This window comes from Mirounga angustirostris, unplaced genomic scaffold, assembly GCF_029215605.1.
Source record: "Mirounga angustirostris isolate CCGP_5_RB_7025 unplaced genomic scaffold, mMirAng1.0.hap1 SCAF_5, whole genome shotgun sequence".
Classification (NCBI taxonomy): Eukaryota; Metazoa; Chordata; class Mammalia; order Carnivora; family Phocidae; genus Mirounga; species Mirounga angustirostris.
Genome location: NW_026991713.1, coordinates 96,842,251 through 96,866,658, shown reverse-complemented (window position 1 = coordinate 96,866,658; position 24,408 = coordinate 96,842,251). Strand labels below are relative to the sequence as shown.

The window sequence follows — 24,408 nt, the reverse complement described above, 5'->3', positions numbered from 1 at the left end:
AGTGACCCTACAGCCAACAGGCCCCAAATATGATCCCAGTATCCAAGTTCAAGCCCTGTCAGCCCACCAGAGCTAATGCGGCCTCTTGGGGCCAAAGGGAGGGGAGCCTGTTATCTGGCTATTTGCCTTGCAGTTTTTGATTGCGCTCTACAAACCATGGGAACCCAAAAAGTAGTATCCAGCATAGAAGCTGAGGCTGAGCTGGTCTTTAACTAAAACATGGGGCCTCTCCTGAGCTGTTGATAGCAAAGACCTTCCTGCAAAGGAACAGATGGAGGACAAAGAAAGAGAATAAAGAGAAGGGCAAAAGCAGCAATCAGAGAGGTGTGAGTTTGAGTCCTGTCATTGTCTCTTAGCAGCTGTGTGACACTGAGCAAGTTATGTAATCTCTCCTGCTCTGTCTCCTCTTTTGTAAACCTAGAATAAACTGTACCCGCCTCATAGGCACGCATGTCAAGTGCTTAGCACAGAGCCTAACACATAGCAAACACCACGTGAGTGACCACAAAGGGGAAAATTATCAGGAGAAGAGCCAGGGTAATTGGGGGGTGAGGCAGAAGGGAGCTTCAAACGGCCCAAGTTTGCAGCAAATAGAATAGAGTTGGAGCCAAACAGAAGACCCAGTAAAGGGGAGAGATTATAAAGCAACTTTTCCTAAAGAGATTTTCCAGGGAGGGGGTGGGGTAGAAGAAATCATTCGGTGGTCTGATCTTCCTAGCTCCTGGGCCATTCTAAGGTCTTCCTATCAGGCATTCCAGAAACTTCTCACTTTGAATTTAAGGAATTACCGGGCCCTTCTTCCTCTTCACTTCCAAAGAATTTGCATCATCTTTGTTTAGTTGACTGTGACCCTACAGTTCTTACAGTTCATTGAACCATAATCCTCTGAGCAAACAGATGAGAAGAAAAGGACAAAAAAACCTTAGTGCAGGTGCATTCTCACCTTTCAGCTATGCTGAGTGTCCCTCTGCTGGCCCTCAAGTGGGTCAGCACAGCTGGGATCCCAAACCAGGGCTGTGGTCAGAGGGTGGTATCCAGCCGGTACAGAGGCCACCTTCTCCCTGCCTTGAGATGCCGCCCTCTCCATCTAGCAAGGACTACATACCATTCCATCCAGAGAAGGGGGGTATGAGCGGAAGGGTGCCTACCTGGGCATTCTTCATTGCTGCAGATCCACAGGCTATTTCGGCAAATGCTGTTGGGGAGAGAAGCACAGGTCGTGGCTAGTTGTGCAAACACAAGGGCGCATGAACACACCTAGAGCTCATCACAGACACCACAGCCCCCAAAGGGAGGGATTTGGGAAAAGAAGGGAGCTGGTGCTAGGGGGGTCTTTATGAGGCTGAAGGTGAATGGCACAGGGCTGTGGCCAAAGAGGGAGGCATCTTGGAGATAAGGCTGAGGGGGAGAAACCCTGATGGAGAGAGAGAGAAGAAGAAAATCTAGGGGACCCAGTGTCCCTGGAGATTCCCCCACTGCCCAGCATCCCCGTCCACTGCCCTTGGGCCACCTTCCCAGACTTCACGGCGCAGCCCCAGGTACCAAGTGTTGCAGTCCTGCAAGAGGGAGGAGCCCGGAGGGTACCGCTCCCCGGCATGCACACAGGAACACTCAGCCCTCCCCACGCAGCGGCCTTCATCCAGGAGCTGTCCCTCTGTGTTCAAGGACATCAAGGCAAAGACTCAGTTTATCATCATTACTCATCTCCCAGCTACAGAATCCCCGTGGGTGATCACAGCTGAGGGCTTCTTCAGGAAGCTCAAGGAACCTGTTCCATGATGTTGCTCTTTCCCATTAGGGCCATACAGGGGGGAGGGAGATTATTAATCTCTCTCTACTGTCAAAGAAATGGGGGAAAGAGCTTTGCTCAAGGTCCTCCAGTGAGGAAGGCATGAGTCTAGGCTGAGAGCGTCTCCCAGGAAGCTTGAAGAACTTGTATGACCCTTACTTTCACATTAACGCACTGAAAGAGAGGGCATTATTAACCTGCATTGCACAGATGAAGAAAGGAGGCAAGAGTTTTTGTTCAAGATCGTCCAGCGGGGAAGTCATTAGTCAAAACACACAGGCCTCACTCTCAGTAATTAAACAGCATTTTTCACCAAAGCTCACATGGCCTCTCCTGAGAAACACTTTCTAGTGCAAAGCTCTTTTTCAGCTGAGCTCACATGGCAAACCCAGGAGACGTTTTAAAATATCTTTCACCCAGACCCGTGCCCTGACACGAAACTGAGAAAACAAAAGTGCCGCTCAGATCGGGCCACGTGCTCCCCAAACAAAGTCACTGTCGGAGCCCAGACCATCCTTCTGTTTCCGAGACACACGTGCTTTCACGATCCAGTACAACAGGAAAACAGAAATTAAAAATAACCCCCGGCTCAATCCTGATCCCTCTGTACAAAGACATTTTAAAAAATAAATAAAAGGCTTCTGATTTCAGCAATGGGTGACAAACACAAGTGGCCTTCATCTGGCCTCCCCAAGCCAAGGGCACTGGCAAGGTCTGGGATTTGTGAATAAAGTGAGAAGTTTGTTACCAGGGCAGCTGCAGCCATCCACGCATTGCTCCTGACACACTTCTTGGACGTGCAGGCTCTGGCAAGTTCTGGTGCAAGGGGACACGCACTCCTTGTACTCCATGCCTGCCGGGCATGCCGGTCCTGAAACGGAAAACCCAGCAGTCTCCCCGGAGCACCCCAGAGAGCACCTCCTAAGCCACGCCGTCCGCAGAGCCCCTGCGCTCTCTTGTCTGCTCCCCTCTGTCTTCAGGGCCCCAGGGGCCAGCTCCACCCCAGTGGCACCCCAATGGTCCAAGCGCCCTCCAAGACCACCCTGCCAACCACCCTTCCCCTGAAGGGACATCTTCCATCTTGTAGAGCCTGGCTAAGACTCAGCAGAGTCACCTGGGACCACCACCCCTGCCCCTTGGTCATCTGTTTCTCCATGAACAGCTTGGTATTTTTTTTGTTCCCCTATGATCTGTCCCTTTCACCTAAAACCCTCTCGAGGTAATATCAAACTCCTCTAGGTTAAAAATAAATGTCCTTCTGGGGCCAAGCAAGGGGTAAGTGGCTTCCTCCATTACATCCCTCCTTTGAGGGCTCCTCTTCCTCATGAAACTGGCCCCAGTCAAAGGCCCCACCCAGCACAGGGTACACACCATTCACACCCACTTTCCCCACATGGGTGACTTGCTCCCTATTTATTTTCCACTGTGTTGCAGGACTGTCTTCAGAGCCTTATCACCTAAGCATCTGTCCTCCCCCGCTGGACCCAGCTCCTCCCGGGCAAGGACTGGCTCCCCTCCTTTGTCTCTCAACCCTGTGGCCGACTGATGCTTAGAGCAGCTGAAGAACCGGAACATACCAATGACCTTTCCTGGGCTTCGAAACACCAAACAATTGCTCCGAACCCCTTCTCCTCCAAGAGGCATCTCCCCCCTCCAACCCTATCTTCAAAGACCTAAAATAACAGCCACCAGACAGCGGAGAAACCAGCTGCTAATAGCCACCTTCTCACGCCCCCACAGCAGAGATAAAAGCTCTGATTTATAAGCGGGGGAAAAAAAACACACACTGAAAAACGTGTGTGCTGTAAATATTTGGCCGGCTGTTCTGTCTCCATCAGCCAGGATGGCCTGTGTAATTATGGCACTGTCCATCTGCATGGCTTTTGGTCCATGGTGGAAAGTCTGGGGAGAGAGGAGGCTTCTTGCAAGGGAACCACAGAAGTTCCTACTTAATTATGATAATTTGGGGATGGTGACAATGACAGTGAGCAGGGACCCAGTGAGACTGGGAGATCCAAACCACGGGCGTCACAAGGTGAGGAGGAGGGAAAGGGGAGCCCTGGGCTGGGAGGAAAGAAGGCTGGGTTCATAAAAGAGAAGGGCTTATGGAGAGCCTGCCAAGCTCTGCAAGATCATAGTCTGGACAACTCCCTGCTCCTTGTCAACAGGCAGGCGGCGAAGTTGTGAGCCGAAATCAGGACAGGTGGGATTCCCGTCAGAGGCAGGGAAGGTTCTCCCAATCCAGGGAATAGATTTCCTGAGGGAGTCCCGGGGCACTGAGGGAGGCATGGCCTAGAATGGAGGCAAGGGGACAGGTGCCAGACGGCCTTCCCAGCTGCAGCCTTTAAGGGAAGGGACGCCCCCTGCGGGCCAGGCCTCTGTGATCAGGTGGCCCAGGAGCATGACACAGCCCGAGGGCTTCCCTAGTGACACCCCAGGACAGACACCACTCATCCCCAGCCGGGAGCGTGGGCCGCAGACTTACGGCAGGTGCTGTGGTCAGTCCAGCGGTACAAGACCATCCCCTGCTGGGCACAGGCCCGGGCGTACTCCAGGAGGACCTCGCAAGGGCACCTCAGCCCCCGGGCACATGTGCACAGAGCCCTTTCGCACAGGGCCACGAAAGGCTCAGGGTCCACCAGAGGGTGGCAGCGGGCAAACACCGAGGCGCTCTTCAGAAGCCGGCACTGCTCCCATGGGTCCTGCGGGAACGAGATGCCACATGGTGAGGACAGGAGCCGTATGGCCCAGGCTCTGCGGGGCACTGGCTTATGTCTTCCTGGACGTGGCTCTGCGAAGATCCCGCCCTGCCTGGAAAACCGGGGACGCTCCCTCACACCGGGCACGGAGTAGGTGCTGATCAACAGTTCCCAAATTGAACAATCTTATCAATCCAGAGGATTCTCGGAAATGTCCCCCAGATCCTCTGCCAGGCAAACGCAGTCCTTGGATTTACCACCTTGTTGATACCCTCAACCTAACAACACAGGGCGGGGTCGAAATTGTTGCTTAGTACTCTCGAAACACAGTAGTACAAACACTCCTACGTATTGTCTTCGTAAACATCTCTGCATTCTGTGTTCTAATGATTCTAACTGCCCTTTTTTTTTTTTTTTTTCAGTTTAAAATCTCTGAAGTTGATGGGGCGCCTGAGTGGCTCAGTGGGTTAAGTGTTTGACTCTTGGTTTCGGCTCAGGTCATGATCTCAGGGTTGTGAGATGGAGCCCTGCATTGGGCTCCCACGAGTCTGCTTATCTCTCTCCCTCCCCCTCTACTCTGCCCCACCCCCTGTCTGTCTCTCAAATAAGTAAATAAATAAAATCTTAAAATCTCTGAAGTTGGGAGTCACAGCTTTGGAAGCCATTCCCCGTGATCTCCTTATTTGCAGCAAATGAAAGTTTTCTTTATGTGACAAAATAAAATAAAATAAAATCTCTGGAGTTGGGGTGCATCTTCCAACCCATCTAGGAAGCAGGGCAGAATGTCACAGCTGCCCCAGGTCACAGCAGGCTGGGTGCTGGGGTGTGGGGTGCAACTCCAAAGGAGGCCCAGGGCCCAGCTGGGTGCAAGCAGGTGGGCATGGCTGGTTCCCTGCACCTGTTAGAGAGGCCGCCGCAGGGGTTGCTCGGCTGCAGACATGAGGGCAAGGACAACGAGCCAGCTGAGCCACTGCTGAGCATGGCTGCTCCCTGCATGACCCCACCTGTCTGGCTTACCTGCCTTCAGATGGGAGACTCCACAGCCACTGCAGGGCTGAAGCCCAGCCCTGCCACTCCCGGGCGGGAGGGACTGAGGCAAATGCTCTCACCTTGCTGGAGAAGGGCGTCCTTGAGTAACACAGGAATAATCCCAACGGGTGCTGCCTTGCTGGCGGTGTCTGGCCCTGAGCCAGCGATCAATGAATGAAGACCACTGTAGTGGGTCCCAGGACCACTGAGGTCTTGGGTGATGACCCGCATCCTGCCATGTGCCATCCCAGGCATTTCACACAGGGGAAACTGAGGTCTCTGCAGACCGTGCTGGGAAGAGTCCTGCCCTGGACTTGTTATGGCTTCACAGCTCCGGATCTGAGTTTCGCCTCTTGCACCTGCTAGCCGTGTGACCTTGGGCTATTTCTTAACCCCTGCTCTCTCTGTCAACTGGGGATAATAACGACAGTTCCTATGTGATGTGATGGTAGTGGAGATTGAATGAAATCAGGCAGGTAAAGGTTTCACCGCAAAAATGATGACTCCATATCATCATTGTGGATCTCCCAGCCACCAGAGAGGTCCCTTCTACCCTCGCTCCTCCCAGGAGGCTTGTCCTCCAGAATGCTGGGCAGCTTAGCAGCAGGACAGACGACATCTTTGTCCCTTTCCCCCTGTCTGCATCTGGGGGAGACTGGGCTACACCAGGATGAATGGTTGCCATGACAACATGATCGCTTTACTAGTATCTCAGAGACTCTTTCGAGCGAGGGGATGGAGGAGGGACCCTCTCTTCTTTGCCACAGGCAAGTCTGAGACTCTCCTGAGACTCAGGAGAGGAGGCCAGGGACTGCGTCCAGCTCTTTCCATTCTGCTACACTGCCCGGCCCATGAGACAGGCCCCTCGGAGAGAGATGTTCCTGGGCTCTGAAAGGGCAGCCAAGGGTGCCCAGGGAGGGCCAGAGGCTCGGGCTCTTGCTGGCCATTCTCCTCACCCACAATTTCGAACCAGAGAAAAACCGAAAAAGGCGGCTCCACGAGTTTTTTCTAGTGCTTCTGCCGTCACCCCACTGGGCTGTGGGACAGCGCCTGGAGCAGACACTATAGCACGGGACAGTCCCGCAGGGACCAGGCACCTGGGGTTCCCACCAGCATGGCACAGTGTCAACCAGAGGAAAGAAGAGACTCAGGAGTCCAGCGTCCCCTCCCACTTTGAGAGTGATGTGAGGCAGAGTCCAGCCTGGCCCATCTCCAGCTGGCCCAAATCTGTCTGTCCCCTGCTCAGAGGAAAAGTGGGACTCATCCTCCAGCACATTTCCTGGGGGGTCCCTTGAGATATTAAATGGTTTACAGAAAGCTGTAGCAAGAAGGGTGTTTTCTGATTACTCACCTGCAGGATGGGAGTGGATTTCTGCAGAAATAGCCACCTCCCTTCTTAGAACAATGCCTCTGGCCTCTCCGTGCGCACCTGAAAATCTGGCTAGGATATCTTTCTCAACAGAGACAAAAGGAAAAGTCTGTCTTCCCATCTTGCCCTCCGATCTTCTTCTGGTCAGCTCTGGCCTGAACTCGGCCCATGAGGGTGACCACAGTCTGAGGGTCCCACTGCAGTGTGGTGGCACGTCTAGCTTGCCACCTCTGCCTCCCAGCCTTCCCCGCTCCACCACAGGTAGCCTGGTCAGGCCAGGCCAGGTCCCAAGACAGAAATAAGTCCAGGATGGAGCCAACACTGTGTCCTGTCAGACCCTGGAGAGAGACATCGGCAGGTAGGAGGTGACCAAACCTTTACTCAACAAGCACTGGTCATGTGGCCTCTAGATCTCTAGTGTGTGCCCAAGTCAGTACATAAGGCAAATCTGACTGCGTCCCACCCCAGCTTAAAGGGCAAAGTTCTAGCTCCTGTGTCTGCAAACAAACACAATAGCTGTTAGCAAGGCCAGGTCTTCCAGGATCTTACCCTGGCTACTCTCCAGCTCATCCCCCTCTGGCTCCCAATCTCACACATCACCAATGTCCCCTGAACAAATAAAGTGGTTTCAGACACCACCTTGGCACCCACTCCCACAAACAGGCCCTTCATAAGCCTGCAACACCTTGCAAGAACACAAACCTCCTCAGGGAAAGGCCAGATAAACAGGCTTGCAGATTTGGAAACTGAGGCATGTAGAGAAAAGCATTTACTAGATCAGCGGTTCACAAAGTGTGGTTGGTCCAGGAACCCCCTACAGACTCCCAAGATCCTTGCAGAGCTTCATAAGATCAAAACTACTGTTATAATCATACTAAGATGTTATCTGGCCTTTGGGCTCTTGCTCTTTCATGAGTGCACAGTGGAATTTTCCAGAAGCTCCATGATAGGTGATCGCACCACAGACTGACTACAGATACTGACATGGGAATCCAGCTGATTTCTCTTAAGCCAGATAATAAAGAGATTTGCAAAACTGTGAAACAATGCCATTCTCCTCTCTAGACATTTTTCTGTTTGGCACTTACAGTGACCTTTATTAAAAAGATGTCATGTTGTTAAATATAATATGTTCATTATTTTTTAAATGAGTATGTTGTAAATTTCTCCATTTTATTTTCTAATATAATACATATCAATAGATAATCCAAATCCATAATCAACAGATAATCCAGAGAAAATCTCTTTCATGTCTTCTATTATTCTTAAGAATGTCAGGGGGTCATCAGACCACACAGTTTACAAACTGTGGTAGCGAGCAGGGCTCAAAGCCTGACTGCATCCTACAGGCCCGTCACCTGTCACCAAACCACAATTTACGTGGTTTTCCTCCATGCCCCCGGCCCTCCCCACCTGTTTCCTCACACCAGTTAGACAAAGGGATTACAGAAGACAGAGCATGGGTTTTAGAAGCAAGGCTGCACTACAGTCCCAACCCCATCACTTCCAAAGTGTGTGTCTGTGGGAAAATGATCTCGCCTGTCTGTGCCTCTGTTTCCTCCCCTATAAAGAAGGCAGAGTGGAGACTGAAAGTTGCCTAGGATCTGTTCCTCCCTTCTTTCTTAGTCATAGCACCTTCAATTTTCAATCTTTCAATGATTCCATCTCTTCGCCTCCCCAGCAGCTGGGAGTAGGCATAACTAAGCTTTGTCCAGTAGGACGTAAGCAGAAGGGTCATGGACTACGTTCCAGACAATGTCCTCAAAAGGAGAGGGTGCTTCTTTCTTAGCCCCTTGTCTCCCCACCAATGGAATGTGGCTGTGATGCCTGAGGAGTGAGGCGCCATCTTGGACCATGAAGTGGAAACTCCATGCCAACAACAACAGGGAAACGAGACCGAAGGACCCGGGATCCCAGCACCAAGGCATCCCGTGCTGGCCCTGCATATCCCACCTGAGCTTCTTTACAACGAGAGAGAAACAAACTTCTCTGTTACTTTGGGTGTCTGGTCACTCACAGTGGGACCTATTCCTAACTGACACAGATAGCAATACCTACGGAAGCCGGTTGCTGCAAAATAAGACTGGACAACTTTACATGAGAAAGGCAATCAAGGGCCTATCACTATTGCCATTGGCCTACTGTCAATAGCAGCCACACAGCTCGAAAATGGCTTCTCCGCAGCTCTCTGCTGAGCCATTCTGGCTGAGACACAAGCAACAGTCAGCTCATCTGCACGCTCCCAGCGTGTCCCTGGCTCCAGTGCCCGGCATCAGCTACTTCTATCTTCCTTCATCTCTTGTCTGCAGTGCCAGAGGCTGGCGGGAGTGATCCAGCCCCAGCTCCATCAGCCCATGACTTCACCCTGCCCGGGTGGGTATGCAGACCCAACTGCAGCCCAACTTAATCACATTTGCAGTTCATTGAAGAAGTCCAGGCCTCTTGCCTGGAGATGCCAAGCCCCATCCGAGGGAGCAGGAGAGAAAAGCAGCACATCTCCCCAGCGGCAGATAGCCGGGGAGGAGATCTAAAGCTTAGCTATTGTGTTTGTTTGCAAACAGCTGACCAAGGAGAAGGGAGGGGGCATTCCTAGGACTGAAGTGAACAAAGGAAGGCGAAGCTAATATATAAAGTGCAAGATTGTTCACCCAGGCCCTGATCTTTCCAGCCCTGGGGTGGGTGCCCGGCAGCTGCCCCTGGAGGAGGTATGGAGGCGCCTGGCGCCTGAACAGGTCCAGAATAGTGGGTTCAAGAATTCACCCCCGTGGCAGGGCATAGTTTCTCATTGGTCAGCTAGCAAGGATGGATGGGGGAGGGTTGCTGATTCTATTTATATCTTCTGGCTGCCCTGGGACTCCCACCCACATTCCAAGATCTGGCTCACAAAGCCCCCATGAAACTGGTCAATAGATTTCCACCAAATGGATGGGTTTTTTTGTTTTGTTTTGTTTGAGGTTTTTTGTGTATGTGAAGTTGGACATTCCTCCCTCTGAGATGATTGGGTTACACCCCTCATAAGAAGTAGGGGAACTGGATATGTCACAGAAGTCCCCATATCCCAAAGGACCCTCCTTACCCTCTGCCCTGGTCTCCTGGGAGGTATGTGAGCAATTGTCAGGAACCAGGGCAGGGCTCAGTGGGCTCGGAGGACACAGGCCAAGCACCATCCCCAGGTTCGCAGTTTGGGGTCTGTCCAAGCCCTGGGATAGAACCATTCCACTCATCCTGCTCCCAGTAAGGAAAGATCATAGGCTCTGTGCCAAGAGCTGATTCCCTGAGCTGCCATACCTTCACCATTCTTTTGGCAATTTGTCACCTACTGACCCAAGATGGCATTTATGTTGTTCTCTTTCATAGTTGTTCAGTTTCCCGTATGTGTTTTGTCCCTTGAACAAGATTGCAGAACCAGTCTGTGTAGTTTACTATCACCCAAGCCCCACAAAATACTTCAATAAATATATACGCATGGGTACCATCAGATTCTTGTTCATTCTTGTCCTCATCAGGGGAAAGAAAAGGAAAAGAAAGCCACTTAGGGAACATTTTGTTAAAGGATTTTGAGATCGTTATGTTAGGAAGCCATTTGAACTGAAAGCTTGAGGACTAGGACCTTATCTGACCCTCCTCAAGGGTTTGTCAGATAAATACTGCTTGACTGGGGGGAAGTCTCTGAAACCCTGTGGCAGCCCCTGATCTCTGCTATAAAGCTAGACCCCAAAAGCACACTGGTCAAGGTCACCCCCATCCCACCACAAGCACACGGGCTCACTACCACTCTGACTTATGATAAGCCTAATATTCCTGACATCGATGAAAAGAATTTCTTCTGCTCCAGACACCTGCCTGAGGTTGCTACTGCTCCTACTCAACGATTGACCACTGGAAGGCCAAGTGATAAATGGTGTACTCGGTCTTCTCAAGAAAGACTGGTCATCTTGAGGACCAACTCTGGGGAGGTATACGGAGAGAACTCTTGGGGCTGGGGGACTGAAAGGGTCCTCACATTCAGAAGGCAGCAGCAAAAGCAGGAAATGGCCTTCCCAGTCTGGGAGAGGTGATCCTGGAGGAGGGTGGCTGCAGCAACGTTTCCCAGTGGAAGCGAGGTCAAGGTCACAGCCATTGAGTATAGTTCTGCAGGGCATCCAGTGCATGGTGGCAACATGCTGGGGGGTTATTGTTCACACTGTAGACACCACACAGGTACACGTACATTCTATGCACACTTCTAATGCTTATTATGGCAATTTCCCAACAGGCTGTGGTAAAGTGCCTTGAGGAAGGGGCACCTTTTTCTAATTAGTAAGAATATTAGGTGGACTAGCTGCAGCTTCCTGTTGTAGTGAGGACTGAGGACAAAGACAGGACCCCTTCATAAGGTTCAGCCCTTGCTGACAGTACCCAGACTAAGAGAATGTGAATTAAAAAAAAAAAAAAAAGGCAACCTAAGAATCTTTCTAAAATGTTCATTATACAGTAGAGTTACCTGCAAATTAACATCAATTATCTGAGCATTTAGAGCTTGGGGCTTTTTATTACTAGGTCTGCACCCTGAGCTCCAGACTCCAGCAGCCCTGCCCTCTGTTTCAAAAGCTAAAAAATACTGGAAATTTGCATGCAATCAAACAAGCCATTATTCAGTCCCAGTAGAGAGGCTCCGGGGTTTTGTTGGCATAACAAGGAAACATTCATCCCCTAGGTATAAGTAATATGACCTGGCTCAGAATTAGCTGACTCCTTGCTACAGTGTGGAAAGAAGGAGAGCGCCAGAGAAGCGGGGAGAATAGATTCTGGCGGCTCTCAAGAAAAGTTCTTTGGTCAGTGTAGCCTTCCCCGGAACACTCTGCCACTGCAAATGGTCCTTAGAGCCACAATGGCAAGAGCTTGTATGTAACGCCCATTTACCAGACCTGACTTCTGAACCCAGGGGCCCAGGGGATGAACGAAGCAGGCAGAGAACAATTCCAAAGCCAGCATTAATCACCTCCCAGGAGATGAGTCATTGCGCTTCCCAGCCAGTGAGGGTGCCCCGATCTTGGGTGAACACAACCTGATTGGCTGAGACCAAGTCAGGTCTGTCTTCTCGGTAAACAACCTCATACTAGTGCTGAGCTTAAAGAAGCTTGTGCCTGGGGAGGTCTGGCGTGTTTGGGGGCCTCAGCCCAGCACTAAGAACTTGGTAACCAATTTCTCAGGCTGCTCCCAGGACACTGGTTAGTAAGGACTTCAACGCACCCAAGAGACAAAGTGAGTAGCAAGCCTGCAGCTGGAGCCTTCAAAAAGCACCCCTGCAGAAAAACAAGGCTTCTCTTGGATTCTTCCTCCCTCCCTTCCCTTTGTCCCCAGGAGACAGAGTGTCCTATCTGCTTCCTCAACTCCACCTAGTATCAGGTTCTTCATTTGAAAATCGTTTTCACCTCCTACCTCTTATGGATAGGTGAGAGTATCCCTTTGTACTCCAAGGGTAGGGGAATATTTGTCCAGCTTACTTGGCACTGGCCCATGTTTGCAAAATACAGTGACACAAAGCCCATGCCCTCGAAAAGCCAATTCAGTACTTATACGGCCTGCAACCCCACCTCACCCCTGAGGCACCCCTGCCTTAACCCCACCCCTGCCTAGAGAACACTGAAGGGCAGGAGCGGGGGAACCGCCTGCTAGCCACAAAACAGTAAGTTAGGAAATAAAAGACAGAAATGATCAAAATCTCTCTTCCTGCCCCTCACTGCACATGATTTCCTGGAGGGCACTCCATCTGAAATTCACTGGGGTTACCAAGCAGCTCTAGAAGAAAATTTGGCTTCTGTCACTTACCCTGCTCCTCAGCATGAATGTGTTTAGACACCTTCTCTCCTTCTAACCTCATGCTGTGCTCAGCTCCCCAAAAGGAACTGGGTTATAATTGGGAGGAGGGGAGGAAAAGAGAAAGGAAAGAATTTTGGAGCTTATGCTTACAGCGAGCTCTGTGTGTGTTTGGCCTCTTCCCATTCTCATGGTATGGCCACTGCAGCCTCGAGAACAGACAACGGGAGGACACCAGGGGTCAATAAATAATAATAATATTAATAATAACAAGAACAGTTCATACAATTGAGCCCCACCGCCCTAAATACTCCATACATATTCTCTCTTATCCTTGTATTGGCCCTGTGGGTTGCTCTTCCTATGCCCATTTTACGCATGTAGAAACTGAGGCTCGGACAAGGCAAGTGTCTCCCCCAGAGTTACAAAGCCAGGAAGCGGCCTGACCCCCAGCCCATATCCTTAGCATAATGCTGAGACCCACAGAGGAGAAAAAATCAAGGGGCTACCAAGGGCATGCACCAGATATTTCAAAAGTTTTCCTGGAAAGAAGAGTAAACTACCCTCTTCCACACAACAACACCCTCCTCCCGGGTGTTAGAACTTGGTTGGCCTTAGTTGGTTGCCAGTACTGGGCTACGTTCCAGGTGACACAGATGTTTATGAACAAGCCGGAAACCTAGCACCACTGAAACCTTGGAAACCCAAGAAAAGGAGGCATTTGGAATGTGCTTGTTTAGAAATTGGAAATTGTGTTTACAATCTAGGCAGCTGGACTAAATATCAAGCTAGAGTATTTTCCTGTGCCTGACAAAGTCCTTGGTTCTGATGGAACAATCTGGAAGAGACTCACTGCGTGAATAACCAGCTAGCAATGAAGGTCTCTCATGCTAAGGTAGGGGACTGTGTGTGTGTGTGTGTGTGTTTTGCTTCTGGAGTAGGGGATGGCTGGAATTTCCCTACTTCTGTGCAGAGTTGGGTAAATCAGACTTCTGCAAGCTGCTGACGGGTGATCGATACCGTGAAGGTAGTCCCAATCCCCAGACACATAGCACCACCGACTCCGCATTTATCCACCCACTGAATGTTTACTGAGACTTACTGGAACCTGTCTTTCTAGCCCAATCCACTGAAACCTGCAGAGAGTTCTAGAGCTGAAAGGAACCATAAGAATCCTGGAAGCCATCTCCTGAGGGAAAACCCAAGGACCACAGGCAGAGATAATGAGCAGCCTGAGGCAATGAGGCCGAACAGCAGCCAAGGGGGAGGCAGAGATGGGGAACTCTGACTCTGCAGCTTCTTAGCTGGCGACTCTGGGCAGGTACTTAGCCTCCCGTGGCTTCGGTTTCCTCACAGCTCTGGAGAACTAGAAAGGCCCACCGTGGCCTGCCGAATCCTGTCAGGGCGGTGGGCCCGGGGATAAGCAGGGGCTGTCCTTTTGCTGTGGGCTGGAACAGGGCGGCTGCTCCCCGGGTGGGGGCTGGGGAACAGCGTTCTACAGGGGCTGTCCGGTGCAGCGCAGATGCCCTTCAAAGCCAAGGACGCATCCCCTCACGGCTAGCAGTGCTAGCTGCTGAGGGCTCACAGCTGCGTCCCTGCATGCGTTGCCCTCAGTCCAAGAGACTATCCTGCCTCCCTGCCCAAAGGAAGCCTACCTCCGATGACCAGCTGGTCGGTTCAGGCTTGCCTGGGGGCCCCCAGCTTTCAGAGCTCCCTGAACGATCAGCTGAGACCTCAGTTTTGAGTACATGGCAGTTCACCCTCCCCACCGCCCAGCACTGCCTCTCTCAGTCCCTCTCTCTCACGCTGCTCCTGACAGGTCCCCAGTCACTCCCGGCATGGGGGACCTGACTTACACCACCTCCAAGAAACCCTGTCCCCCAGACAGTGAGTGTGTGCGCACAGCCTCAGTAGGACCATCCCTGTGCTGACAAGGGCCCAGCTTCACCCCGGAGCCATGCTGCTTCTCCTCTCTCGGCCCCGGCAGCCGGACCCCAAGGGGGAGAGGGTTCATCCATCAAGGGAGGTCCTTCCCCTTCAGAAGCATCACCTTCCCAACACCCCACCCACCGTGGCACAAGTCCACCCCTGGAGAAGGTAGAGGCAGAGTGCAGTCTTGCCCACTCTCTCCCACCAGACCCCCTCCTCTCCAAGGGGGCGGTTCTGGTAGTGGGGTCATAAGGAGCAACTCTGAAGGGGAAGAAGCTGCTAACGGGCTACCATATGGTTAGAAATAGGGGTTGTGCGGAAAGGGAGGGGAGGTGCCACCATCGGTACTGAGTCCCAGGACAGAGGCACACAGATGATAAGGAGGCCATGGGACCACAGAGGCAGTGACTGGATTGAGGCAGCCACAAGCCACGGAATGCCACAGCTACCAGAACCTGGAAAAGGAAAGATTTGCCCCCCAGAGCCTCCCAGGGGAGAGCGGCCCCAGTGGCACCATGATCTTGGCCCAGGAAAACTAAATTCAGACTTCTGGCTCCCAGAACACGAGAGAATACGCTTCCGTTGCTGTAAGCCACTAATTTTCTGGCTAATTTGACACCACAGCCTCAGGAAAATATTATCATGCCCAGGCTGGACACCTCAGGCCCACCCCTCCCTCCTCTTCCCTCAGCTTCCCTGACGATAAAGTAACCCCCTTCCTGCTGATGTGCCAGTAAGACTATGGTGCCTTGCCCTCCTAGCTGTACTTTATAATCACCACTTGTTGAACACCTAAAAAGGAATAGGTTCCTGTTGCAGAATTTCAGACAGGTGGCAGGTGATGATGGAGATATTTGGGGACAAGAGAGGGCATTAGAGTGCAAAACAGAAAAGTCTAGTCACTCACTCTACCAACTCATTAGACAGACCCATTTTCAGAGTTCCAGGTCCAGAACAGTGTTAGATTCGAGCTAACCAGACTCCGGCCACAGTTGGTTTTTAGGAGAAAATGGCTGCCCGTGGGAACCCTTCTTTGAAGAGCCAGAGGGACCCACAGAGGTAGGCCCCCTGTACACCTCGATGCAGGACCTGAGGCCTCAGATGACTTTCTGCCTCTCACTCCCAGGAGTCCCACTCCCCTCAGACCACCCCAGAGGTACCCACCGGCTGCATTTCCTCAGAGGAGACATTGCATGGGCTGCTGGGAGGGGACACCCGTTTGCACCGTTGTTCCCTGCTGCTCAGGGCCCAGGAGTTGGCGAAGTCGTAGGGGTCCGAGGTCAAGGTCCCTGTGGAGAAGGTTTCAGGAACGAAGTCACAGTTAAGCCTGACCCAGGACTTCTGAGTGAAAAGTCTAGGTCTGTCGTCACCCAAATCAACCTTCTGTTAGATGGGTACACAAGCGCCTGGGCTGGGGACCACCTTTTGTGCAGCACTCAGTGGAATACCACAGGGCACAAGCCCCAGGGCTTAGCCAGTGTGTGGTGAGGGGTGGCTGGATGGATGCACACGGTGAGGAAGACGATGAGGAGCATGCCCATCCACGCTGCCTCCATGTCCTTGCGTGCCTTTCCCCTCTGTGCAGAATGCTCTCCACCCCCAGTACCTTGACTGTCTCCTCACATTCTTTGAGATGCAGTTCCAGAGCCACTTCCTCCAGGAAGCCCTTCTGAACGAGTTCTGCTCCCAGCCCCCTGCCCCAGCCTGTGTTCCCTCAGCACCCCCGCCATCCTTCCATCAAAACTCCCATCGCCCTTTGTGTTAGTATTCTTTTTGTTTATATTCATACTCTGTCTGACCATGAGCTCCCTAATTCAGGGGACAGGCTGTGTCTCTTATCTCTGGCTTCTTATCTGGCACTTTGTAAACACTCAAAATATTTTTGCAGATTGAAGGGAAGAATGTGACATGGAACCTGAGCCCCCAGTCACTGCATCCCCTGGGCTTTCACAGCGTTGGGGCCTTAGTGCTATACCGATCATGCCACCATCAGCTCCCACAACAGAGGGAGGGCCTATGGGCTTCCATGGCAAAGGAGATTCCTAATACCACTTCTGAGTCTTCACTGCAAAGGGACTAATGGAGCATTGAGGCAAACAGTCCTTTTGCATAACCAGGTCCGGAAGAGTGAAGCATGTTTCAAGGCCAAATAATGTACTTGAGAATAGAAAAGAAACTGTCCTTGGGGAAAGAAAGGCAGGACCTTGAAAGTATTGTCAGCTGGCATGTGGCGTGTGGTGAGCAGGGAAAATGCCCCCCCTCAAAGATTCACTTCCTAATTCCTGGAACCTATGAATATTCTCTTTTAGGGCAAAAGATGTGATGAAGGTTTTAAGGATCTTGAGAGGAAGAGCGTATCTTGGATCACCTAAGTGGGCCTTAGAGGCAGTGGGAGGAGAGACAGAGACACACACAGAGACAGGGATGTGGCCACAAGTCAAGGATTACTCCCAGTAGTTGGAAGAGGCAAGGAACAGGTTCTCCCCTAGGGCCTCCGGAGGGAGTGCAGGCCTACGAACACCTTGATTTTAGACTTTGGGCCTCCTGACCTTGTGAGAGAATAAACTTGCTGTTGTTTTAATCCATGGGAGAAGCCAAAGGGAATTTAAATTTTTGGAGTTTCTACTGTGTGCCAGGCATTATGATAAGTGCCCCCTGGGCTCTTAGTTACCATGTCACACAGGCTTGTTCACTTTCTAACATACCACAAGAACTCCAAAAACTTCAGATAATACCATCTTTGTATGGAGGCTATAAAACAAATAAAATTATTGTTATAAAGAAGAAATTGAAACCTAATACAAGGACAAGACAATAAGAAAAAACAATAGAGTTGAAGAAGAACCAAATTTACCTTCTAAAGTTACAAATATAGTCATGGAAATAGAAAGAAAACCCAACTGATGGGTTAGACATTATCTGGAAATTAGAGTTGAGGGAATTAGTGAACCAGAAGAGAGCTCTAAGTAGTGATGTGCTGATGAGCCATCTGTCTGGGGAAAAGCAAAGTCCTAATTTTTAGGATTTGCTGATTTCCATGCTGCAGATACTCCCACCATGGCCAATTTCAAACTACAAACATGACAGTACTGGATGCAGACTTGGAAAAGACCCACAGAATCAGTTCTCACCAGCCAGCATGACTGCACTACCCAAAAAGCAACAAAGAGGAATAGAGAGATAGAAAAATGAAAGTAAGGTAATGAGGGGGAAAAAAAGGATGGAATAAAAATATCCAATATATGTCTAACAGATGGAGAGAAAATGACTGAAATTTTTCTAAATCTGATGGAAGATAGGAGTCCTCAGTTTCAGGAATCACAGTCTCAAGCAAGATAATAAAAATAAAACTGGGGCGCCTGGGTGGCTCAGTCAGTTGAGTGTCTGCCTTTGGCTCAGTTAATGATCCCAAGGTCCTCTGATGGAGCCCCACAGTGGGCTCCATGCTCAGCAGGGAGTCTGCTTCTCCCTCCTCCTCCTCTCCCCCTCAACTTGTGCTCTCTCTCTCTCTCTCTCTTCTCTCAGATACATAAATAAAATATTTTTTTAAAAGATAATAAAAATAAAACCCAAATCTAGACACAACATAGTAAAATTTCAGAATGCCAAGAACAAAGAGATGACTTGTATACAAAGATAAATGATATGATCTGCAATGAAATAACAGTTGGACTGACAATCTACTTCTCAAGAGCAACAATGGAATGACATCTTCAAAGTACAATGAGAAATAACTGATGTCCTAGAATTCTATACCTAGCTTAAGTATCATGTAAGAATGAGGGGGAGTTTGTTCCAGTTATCACTATCAGACCCTGAATGAAGGAAGTACTGAGGGATGTTTTTTAGAAAAATAGCAATTGGACCTAGAAGAAAAGAATGAAATACAAGGAGAAATTATGAGCAAAGAACCTGTTACACATGAAGATATATCTAAAGAAGCACTGACTGTGTAAAGCTATAATAATAATGCCAAATTTAGTGGTATTCAAACAAGGTGGAGGGCTCAGTGAGGTAGTGAGGAAAGAAATAACATTTTTAAAAGCAGTAATAGTAGAAAGCACAAAATAAGATGATTAATAGAAAATGAAATACATCAACAACACAACTGAATATAAAATGAATGAAAAGAGGCAAAACTTCCCAGTTAGAAGACAGGAGAGATTAGGTTACATTAAAATAACAAGAATGAGGGGCGCCTGGGTGGCTTAGTCGGTTAAGTGTCTGTCTTCAGCTCAGGTCATGATCCCAGGGTCCTGGGATCGAGCCCTGCATCAGGCTCCTTGCTCGGGGGAGTCTGCTTCTTCCTCTCACTCTCCCTCTGTGCTCTCTCTCTCTGTCTCAAATAAATAAATAAATAAAATCTTTAAAAAAAATAAAAAAGAATTGCCACATGATCCAGCAATTCCAACTGTGGATATCTACCCAAAAGAACTGAAGGCAGGGTCTTCAAAAAATATTTGCACACCATTATTCACTCTAGCAAAACATGAAAACAACCCAAGTGTCCTCAAGGCATGAACAGATAAGCAAAACGTGGTAGATACATACAATGTACATTCAGGCTTAAAAATGAAGGAAATTCTGAGCTAAAGGGGATGAAGAGGTATGAACTTCCAGTCACAAAATAAATAAGTCACAGAGGTGAAAAGTACAGCATGGACAGAGTATAGCTAGTAAGATTGTAAAACGTGGTTTGGTGACAGATGGTGATTACAGTTATCTTGATGAGTACTGAGTAATGTATGGAAGTGTTGAATCACTATGTTATCCACCTGAAACCAATATAACACTGGATGTTGATTATACGGCGATAAAAAAGTGACTTTCTTCCTAAAGGTTTATTGTTAATAATAGCAATACTGCTTCAGAATATCCCACTTACATGTACAGGGTAAATATGTAATCTTGTACTTTCCAAGCAAATTTGTGAGTGTATTACCACTTCCTTCATGGCTCTTTGTGACTGGCACATCTGTGTTTCTGAAACAAACGGGCCGTAAGCACTTTTGTTAAATTGTTGACAAATAATCCTTCTATGTTGTTGTTCTCAAACCTGTTCTCTAGATGCTGAAATATGTTACCAAACAAGGTGCAAATTTAAAACAATGCCTGTGTTGAAATAAATGATTTAAATACAAAAAAAAGAAGTTCTGACATATGCCACAACACATGGATGAATTGTAAAGACATTGTGCTAAGCGAAATAAGCCAGTCACAAAAAGACAAATACTGTATGACTCCATTTACATGAGGTACTTGGAGTAGTCAGAATCACAGAGACAGAAAGTAGACTGGTGGTGGCCAGGGGCTGGGGAAGAGGAGGGAAGAATAGGAAGTTATTGCTTAGTGGGTATAGAGTTTCAGTTCTGCAAGAGAAAAAGAGTTCCAGAGACAGACACTGTGACTGGTTGCATCATAATGTGAATGTACTTAATGCCACTGAAGTGTGCACTGAAAAATGAGTAAGACAGTAAATGTCATTTTATGTGTGTTTACCACAATTTTTTAAATGGAGGAGAAAAAAACCCTATATGTGAATTTTTTTGTGGGGGGAGGGGCAGAGGGAGAAGGAGAGAGAGAATCTTAAGCAGTCCCCACGCCAGCACGGAGCTTGATCTCACGACCCTGAGATCATGACCTGAGCTGAAATCAAGAGTTGGATGCCTAACCGACTAAGCCACCCAGGTGCCCCTGCATGAATGTTTATAGCAGCTTTATCCATAATTGCCAAAGACTAGACACGACAAAATGTCCTTTCTTGGGGGCATGGATAAGCACATTGTGGTAGTACCCTTCAACAACAAACAGGAACAATCTCTTGATACATGCAACAACACAGATGGATCCCTAGTGGATGACGTTAAGTGAAAGAAGCTGGACATGGAAGGCAAAATACTCCAAGTGCAGTATGATTACAGTTACGTGAATTTTGGAAAAATCAAAACTATAGGAACAGAAAAAAGGTCAGTGGCTACCAGGGCTAGGGGCTCAGGGAGAGCTCACCTACAAAGGAGCACAAGAATTCTGGATGGAGGATACTGTTCCATAGTTTGTGGTAGTTACATGGCTCTCCACTTTCGTGAAAGCTCTTAGACCTGGAAGGGTGGCCTTAACTGTATGTAAATTATACCTCGATAAATCTGACTTTTAAAAATAATAATAATAAAATCCAGCTATGTGCTTCTTTCATGCAATACTTCTGAAATAAAACCACACAGACTGGTTGAAAGTATGAAAAAATATATGTCAAGCAAATACTAACCTAAAAAAAGGTGGTGCCTATATATTAATGTCAGATTTTAAGGCATAAGGTATTGTTAAAAATGACAAGTCATTACATAAAAGGAACAGTTCACTAGATTAAATATTTCTAAAATCTAATTGTAAAGGCTCAAAATATATAAAGGAAACTTGATAGAATTACACGAAGAAATTGACATATTCTTCACCACTGTAGAAAAATTTAATACAACTCTCTTAGAAATGGGTAGTTGAAGAAGACAAAAAGTAGTAAATATATAGAATATTTGCATAACACAATTAACAAACTTAATTCAACAAGTATATATAGAATCCTGCACCAATCAGAGAATACACTCTCTTGGAGCATACCTAGAATTGCAAAAAAGATCATGTAGGAGGCCACAAACAAATCTCCTCAAATTTCTAAATTAGAAATCAATTTAGTTACCAAAGATAACTTTAGAAATTCTAAACATCTGGAAATTTTGAACACACTCTACAGGTTAAGAAAGAATTCAATGGCAGTTAGAAAATCCATAGAACTAAATGAAAATGAAAATATCAAATTGGTGTGGCTAAGATGGCATTTAGAGGAAAATGTATAGCCTTAAATGTACATATAGGATGATACAAAGCGAGAAATCAGTGCTGGAGAAGACAAATACAAATGATCTTACTATTTTCCAACATATACAGTGAAATGAAGGGAATGGTCAGCCGTTTCTTTAGATGTTTACCCCTTAATCATAGGGTAGTTGGGTCATAAGGAAGAAGAAGAACTTAGGTACAAATGTTCAGCTTTTGTAAGGGAGCATCACTCATTAAATGTTTATGTAATTGAAGTTATCAAAAGAAGATTAAAGATGAGGAGTGGTTTCCGCATTGTCCATGTTACCTTCTGTTGCTCACAAACACACACCTAGACTGGCTTAGTGGGTATAGAGTTTCAGTTTTGGACAGTGGACCACCCTTTATAGACTTCCTCCATGAAGTTCTATTGAACTCATTCCAGAGGATCTGTTCAAACCATCCAGCACCTACCAACCATCTATCCTGTGTAACCTGCTGTGGGCAATTCCAAGTTAAACCAACCAACCTCCAAAGTGTGGTTTGGGGGAGGTCTAGGCAGTGGGGTGGAATGCTCAGAGTTAAGGTTGGCAGGATAAACATGACATGCCTGGGGGCATATTACTGAAGGTTTGTAAGCGGGGAAACGACAAGCATGACCACAACTCCAGGGAAATGGTATCAAGAGACACTTACCTTCTTGTGTCCTGAAGTCATCCTCGGCAAAGATGTTATAGTCGCCACAGAGCCCACAGGTCTTGTTGAAGTATCTGTCTGACAGCAGGACTTGAAAGTTGCCACTGCCGTCAATTCTGGCCACAAAGCCGTAGGCCTCACTGGACAGCTTGTAGGATCCAGCCTCGGTCTCCAGGTACAGCCCGTTGGAGGCATAGGGCATAGAGATGCTGGAGGGACAAGGATGAGCTCTGGAAGCCTGCTTCTCATGCGTTTCCTGGGTGTCCCTCCCACCTTTCAACCCCAAATCCATGCTCCAGCGTTGGGACCTTGGTGCAAAGTCGCTGAGGGCCTAGACCAGGAGTCGGGACACGGGGCTCCCCCCGCCAAGCCCTGCCACTCGCTTTCCCTGGGCACATTTACTTCCTCTCTCGGGGGCCCAGCTCCCTCAGCTGAAAAAACAAGGGGTTGCAAGAGGGATCCCTAGGGTCCTTTTTTTTTTTTAAGATTTTATTTATTTATTAGAGAAGGAGAGTGCAGAGTGAGACAGAGAGAGAGCACAAGCAGGGGGAGCGGCAGAGGGAGAGGGAGAAGCAGGCTCCCCACTAAGCAGGGAGCCCGATACATGGCTCGATCCCAAGACCCCAGGATCATGACCTGAGCGGAAGGCAGACACTTAAGCAACTGAGACACCCAGGCAAACTCCCTACCCCGCGTCCTATCTTTTTTAACTCGGACATTCCAGACATTCCAGGCTTCTGACTTACTTTTGGGTCCCCTGCAGCGCAGTACCATTGACAAACAAATGGATGCCAAAAAATTCTCCGAGATACACGGAGAGGCTTACTCTCTTGCCATTTTGGAAGCCCCCTGAAAGAGAAAAGAGTCAGTGTCAGTGATTATTACCAAGACAGGACACTTATTTCTAATCATCTTATGTACATCACGAATCTCATCTCCGTGGAAAACTCCCCCCACCCCAAGGACTTAAATGGGCAATAAAAATCTTCCGAAAAATATCATTTACTCACTCATTTTTCCATTCATCTAAAAATATTTATTGAAGCCTTCTGGATACATAGCCCGCTAACAGTCTCTTCTATTTCTCAAAAGAAAACTATAAAAGCATGACCCCTTCTTCTGGGAGCTTACAATCTTTTTTTTGTTTTTAAGATTTTATCCATCTATTTGACAGAGAGAGAAAAAAGGAGTGCACAAGCAGAGGGAGCGGCAGGCAGAGGGAGAAGCAGACTCCCCGCTGAGCTGGGAGCCCAATGAGGGGCTCTATCCCAGGGCCCTGGGATCATGACCTGAGCCAAAGGCAGACACTTAACTGACTGAGCCACCCAGGCACCCCTGGGAGCTTACACTCTAAGTAAGATAAGCAGGCAACAATTGACCATACTGTAAGGCGGCACATAAAAGCAACATTGTGAGTTATCTGTAATAGGTACCCTAGGATAGAGTTCTGTAAAATGTTCTCTTAGGACAGCCCAAACCAGAATCCCTGGGCTCTTTGTTTAAAATGGAGATTCCTGGGGTGCCTGGGCGGCTCAGTCTGTTAAGCGTCTGCCTTCAGCTCAGGTCATGATCCCGGGGTCCTGGGAGTCCCGGGGTCCTGGGAGTCCCGGGATCGAGCCCCACATGGGGCTCCTTGCTTGGCAGGGAGCCTGCTTCTCCCTCTGCCTGCTGCTTCCCCTGCTTGTGCTCTCTCTCTTTCTCTCTCTGTCTCTGACAAATAAATAATCTTTTTTAAAAAAATAAAATAAAATGGAGAGTCATGAGTTCTGTTTCAGGTTACTGAATTTGATGCTCTGGGAGGCCTTTAGAGATCCTGCTGGCAAAGTGCCTCACCCCACGTGAGAAACTCAGGAAGGAGGCAATAAATGATCAATATTGCCATGAGAGATCTGTGAATAGGCGAACACATGAGAAAATCATCTCTGAACAAGGGTTCAGTTGTGAGGGGCAAACACAGAGGCCAGGGTGGGGGCAGTGACCTGAAAGCAGGAAAACAAGCAGGAGCCCCAGTTGCTGCAGCACCATGGAGACTAATCCCATCCTCTCCAAAGATTCTGACTGGCCACGGGAGGTGAAGGAGTCAGAAGGAACCATGCGGAGTCCGAGTCTCCAGCCTCAGAGACCCAGAAGTTGCTGAAAATAGGGAAGATGAAAGGCAGCAGTGCACATGCAGATGGAAGATGCTGGAGAAAAGGGGGTCAAAGATGGGGCTCAGTGACTGAGGGATCCTGCAGAAATGGGGCAAAGGACCCAGGCCGAAAGGTTAACCTTGAAAATGAGGAAAG

General features: G+C 48.7%; 1 protein-coding gene across 1 annotated transcript in view; it reads right to left on the bottom strand.

The window, feature by feature from the left end:
• The window catches only part of VWF (von Willebrand factor), a 141,943-nt gene that overhangs the window by 105,139 nt on the left and 12,396 nt on the right, over positions 1 to 24,408 (bottom strand). Inside the window, exons 4-10 of the mRNA XM_064591672.1 lie at positions 22,870 to 22,972; positions 22,124 to 22,332; positions 15,779 to 15,903; positions 4,275 to 4,491; positions 2,538 to 2,660; positions 1,543 to 1,654; positions 1,149 to 1,195 (exon numbers count right to left, since the gene is read on the bottom strand). Of these exons, the coding sequence (XP_064447742.1) occupies positions 1,149 to 1,195; positions 1,543 to 1,654; positions 2,538 to 2,660; positions 4,275 to 4,491; positions 15,779 to 15,903; positions 22,124 to 22,332; positions 22,870 to 22,972 (936 nt within the window). The remainder of the gene's footprint in view (positions 1 to 1,148; positions 1,196 to 1,542; positions 1,655 to 2,537; positions 2,661 to 4,274; positions 4,492 to 15,778; positions 15,904 to 22,123; positions 22,333 to 22,869; positions 22,973 to 24,408) is intronic.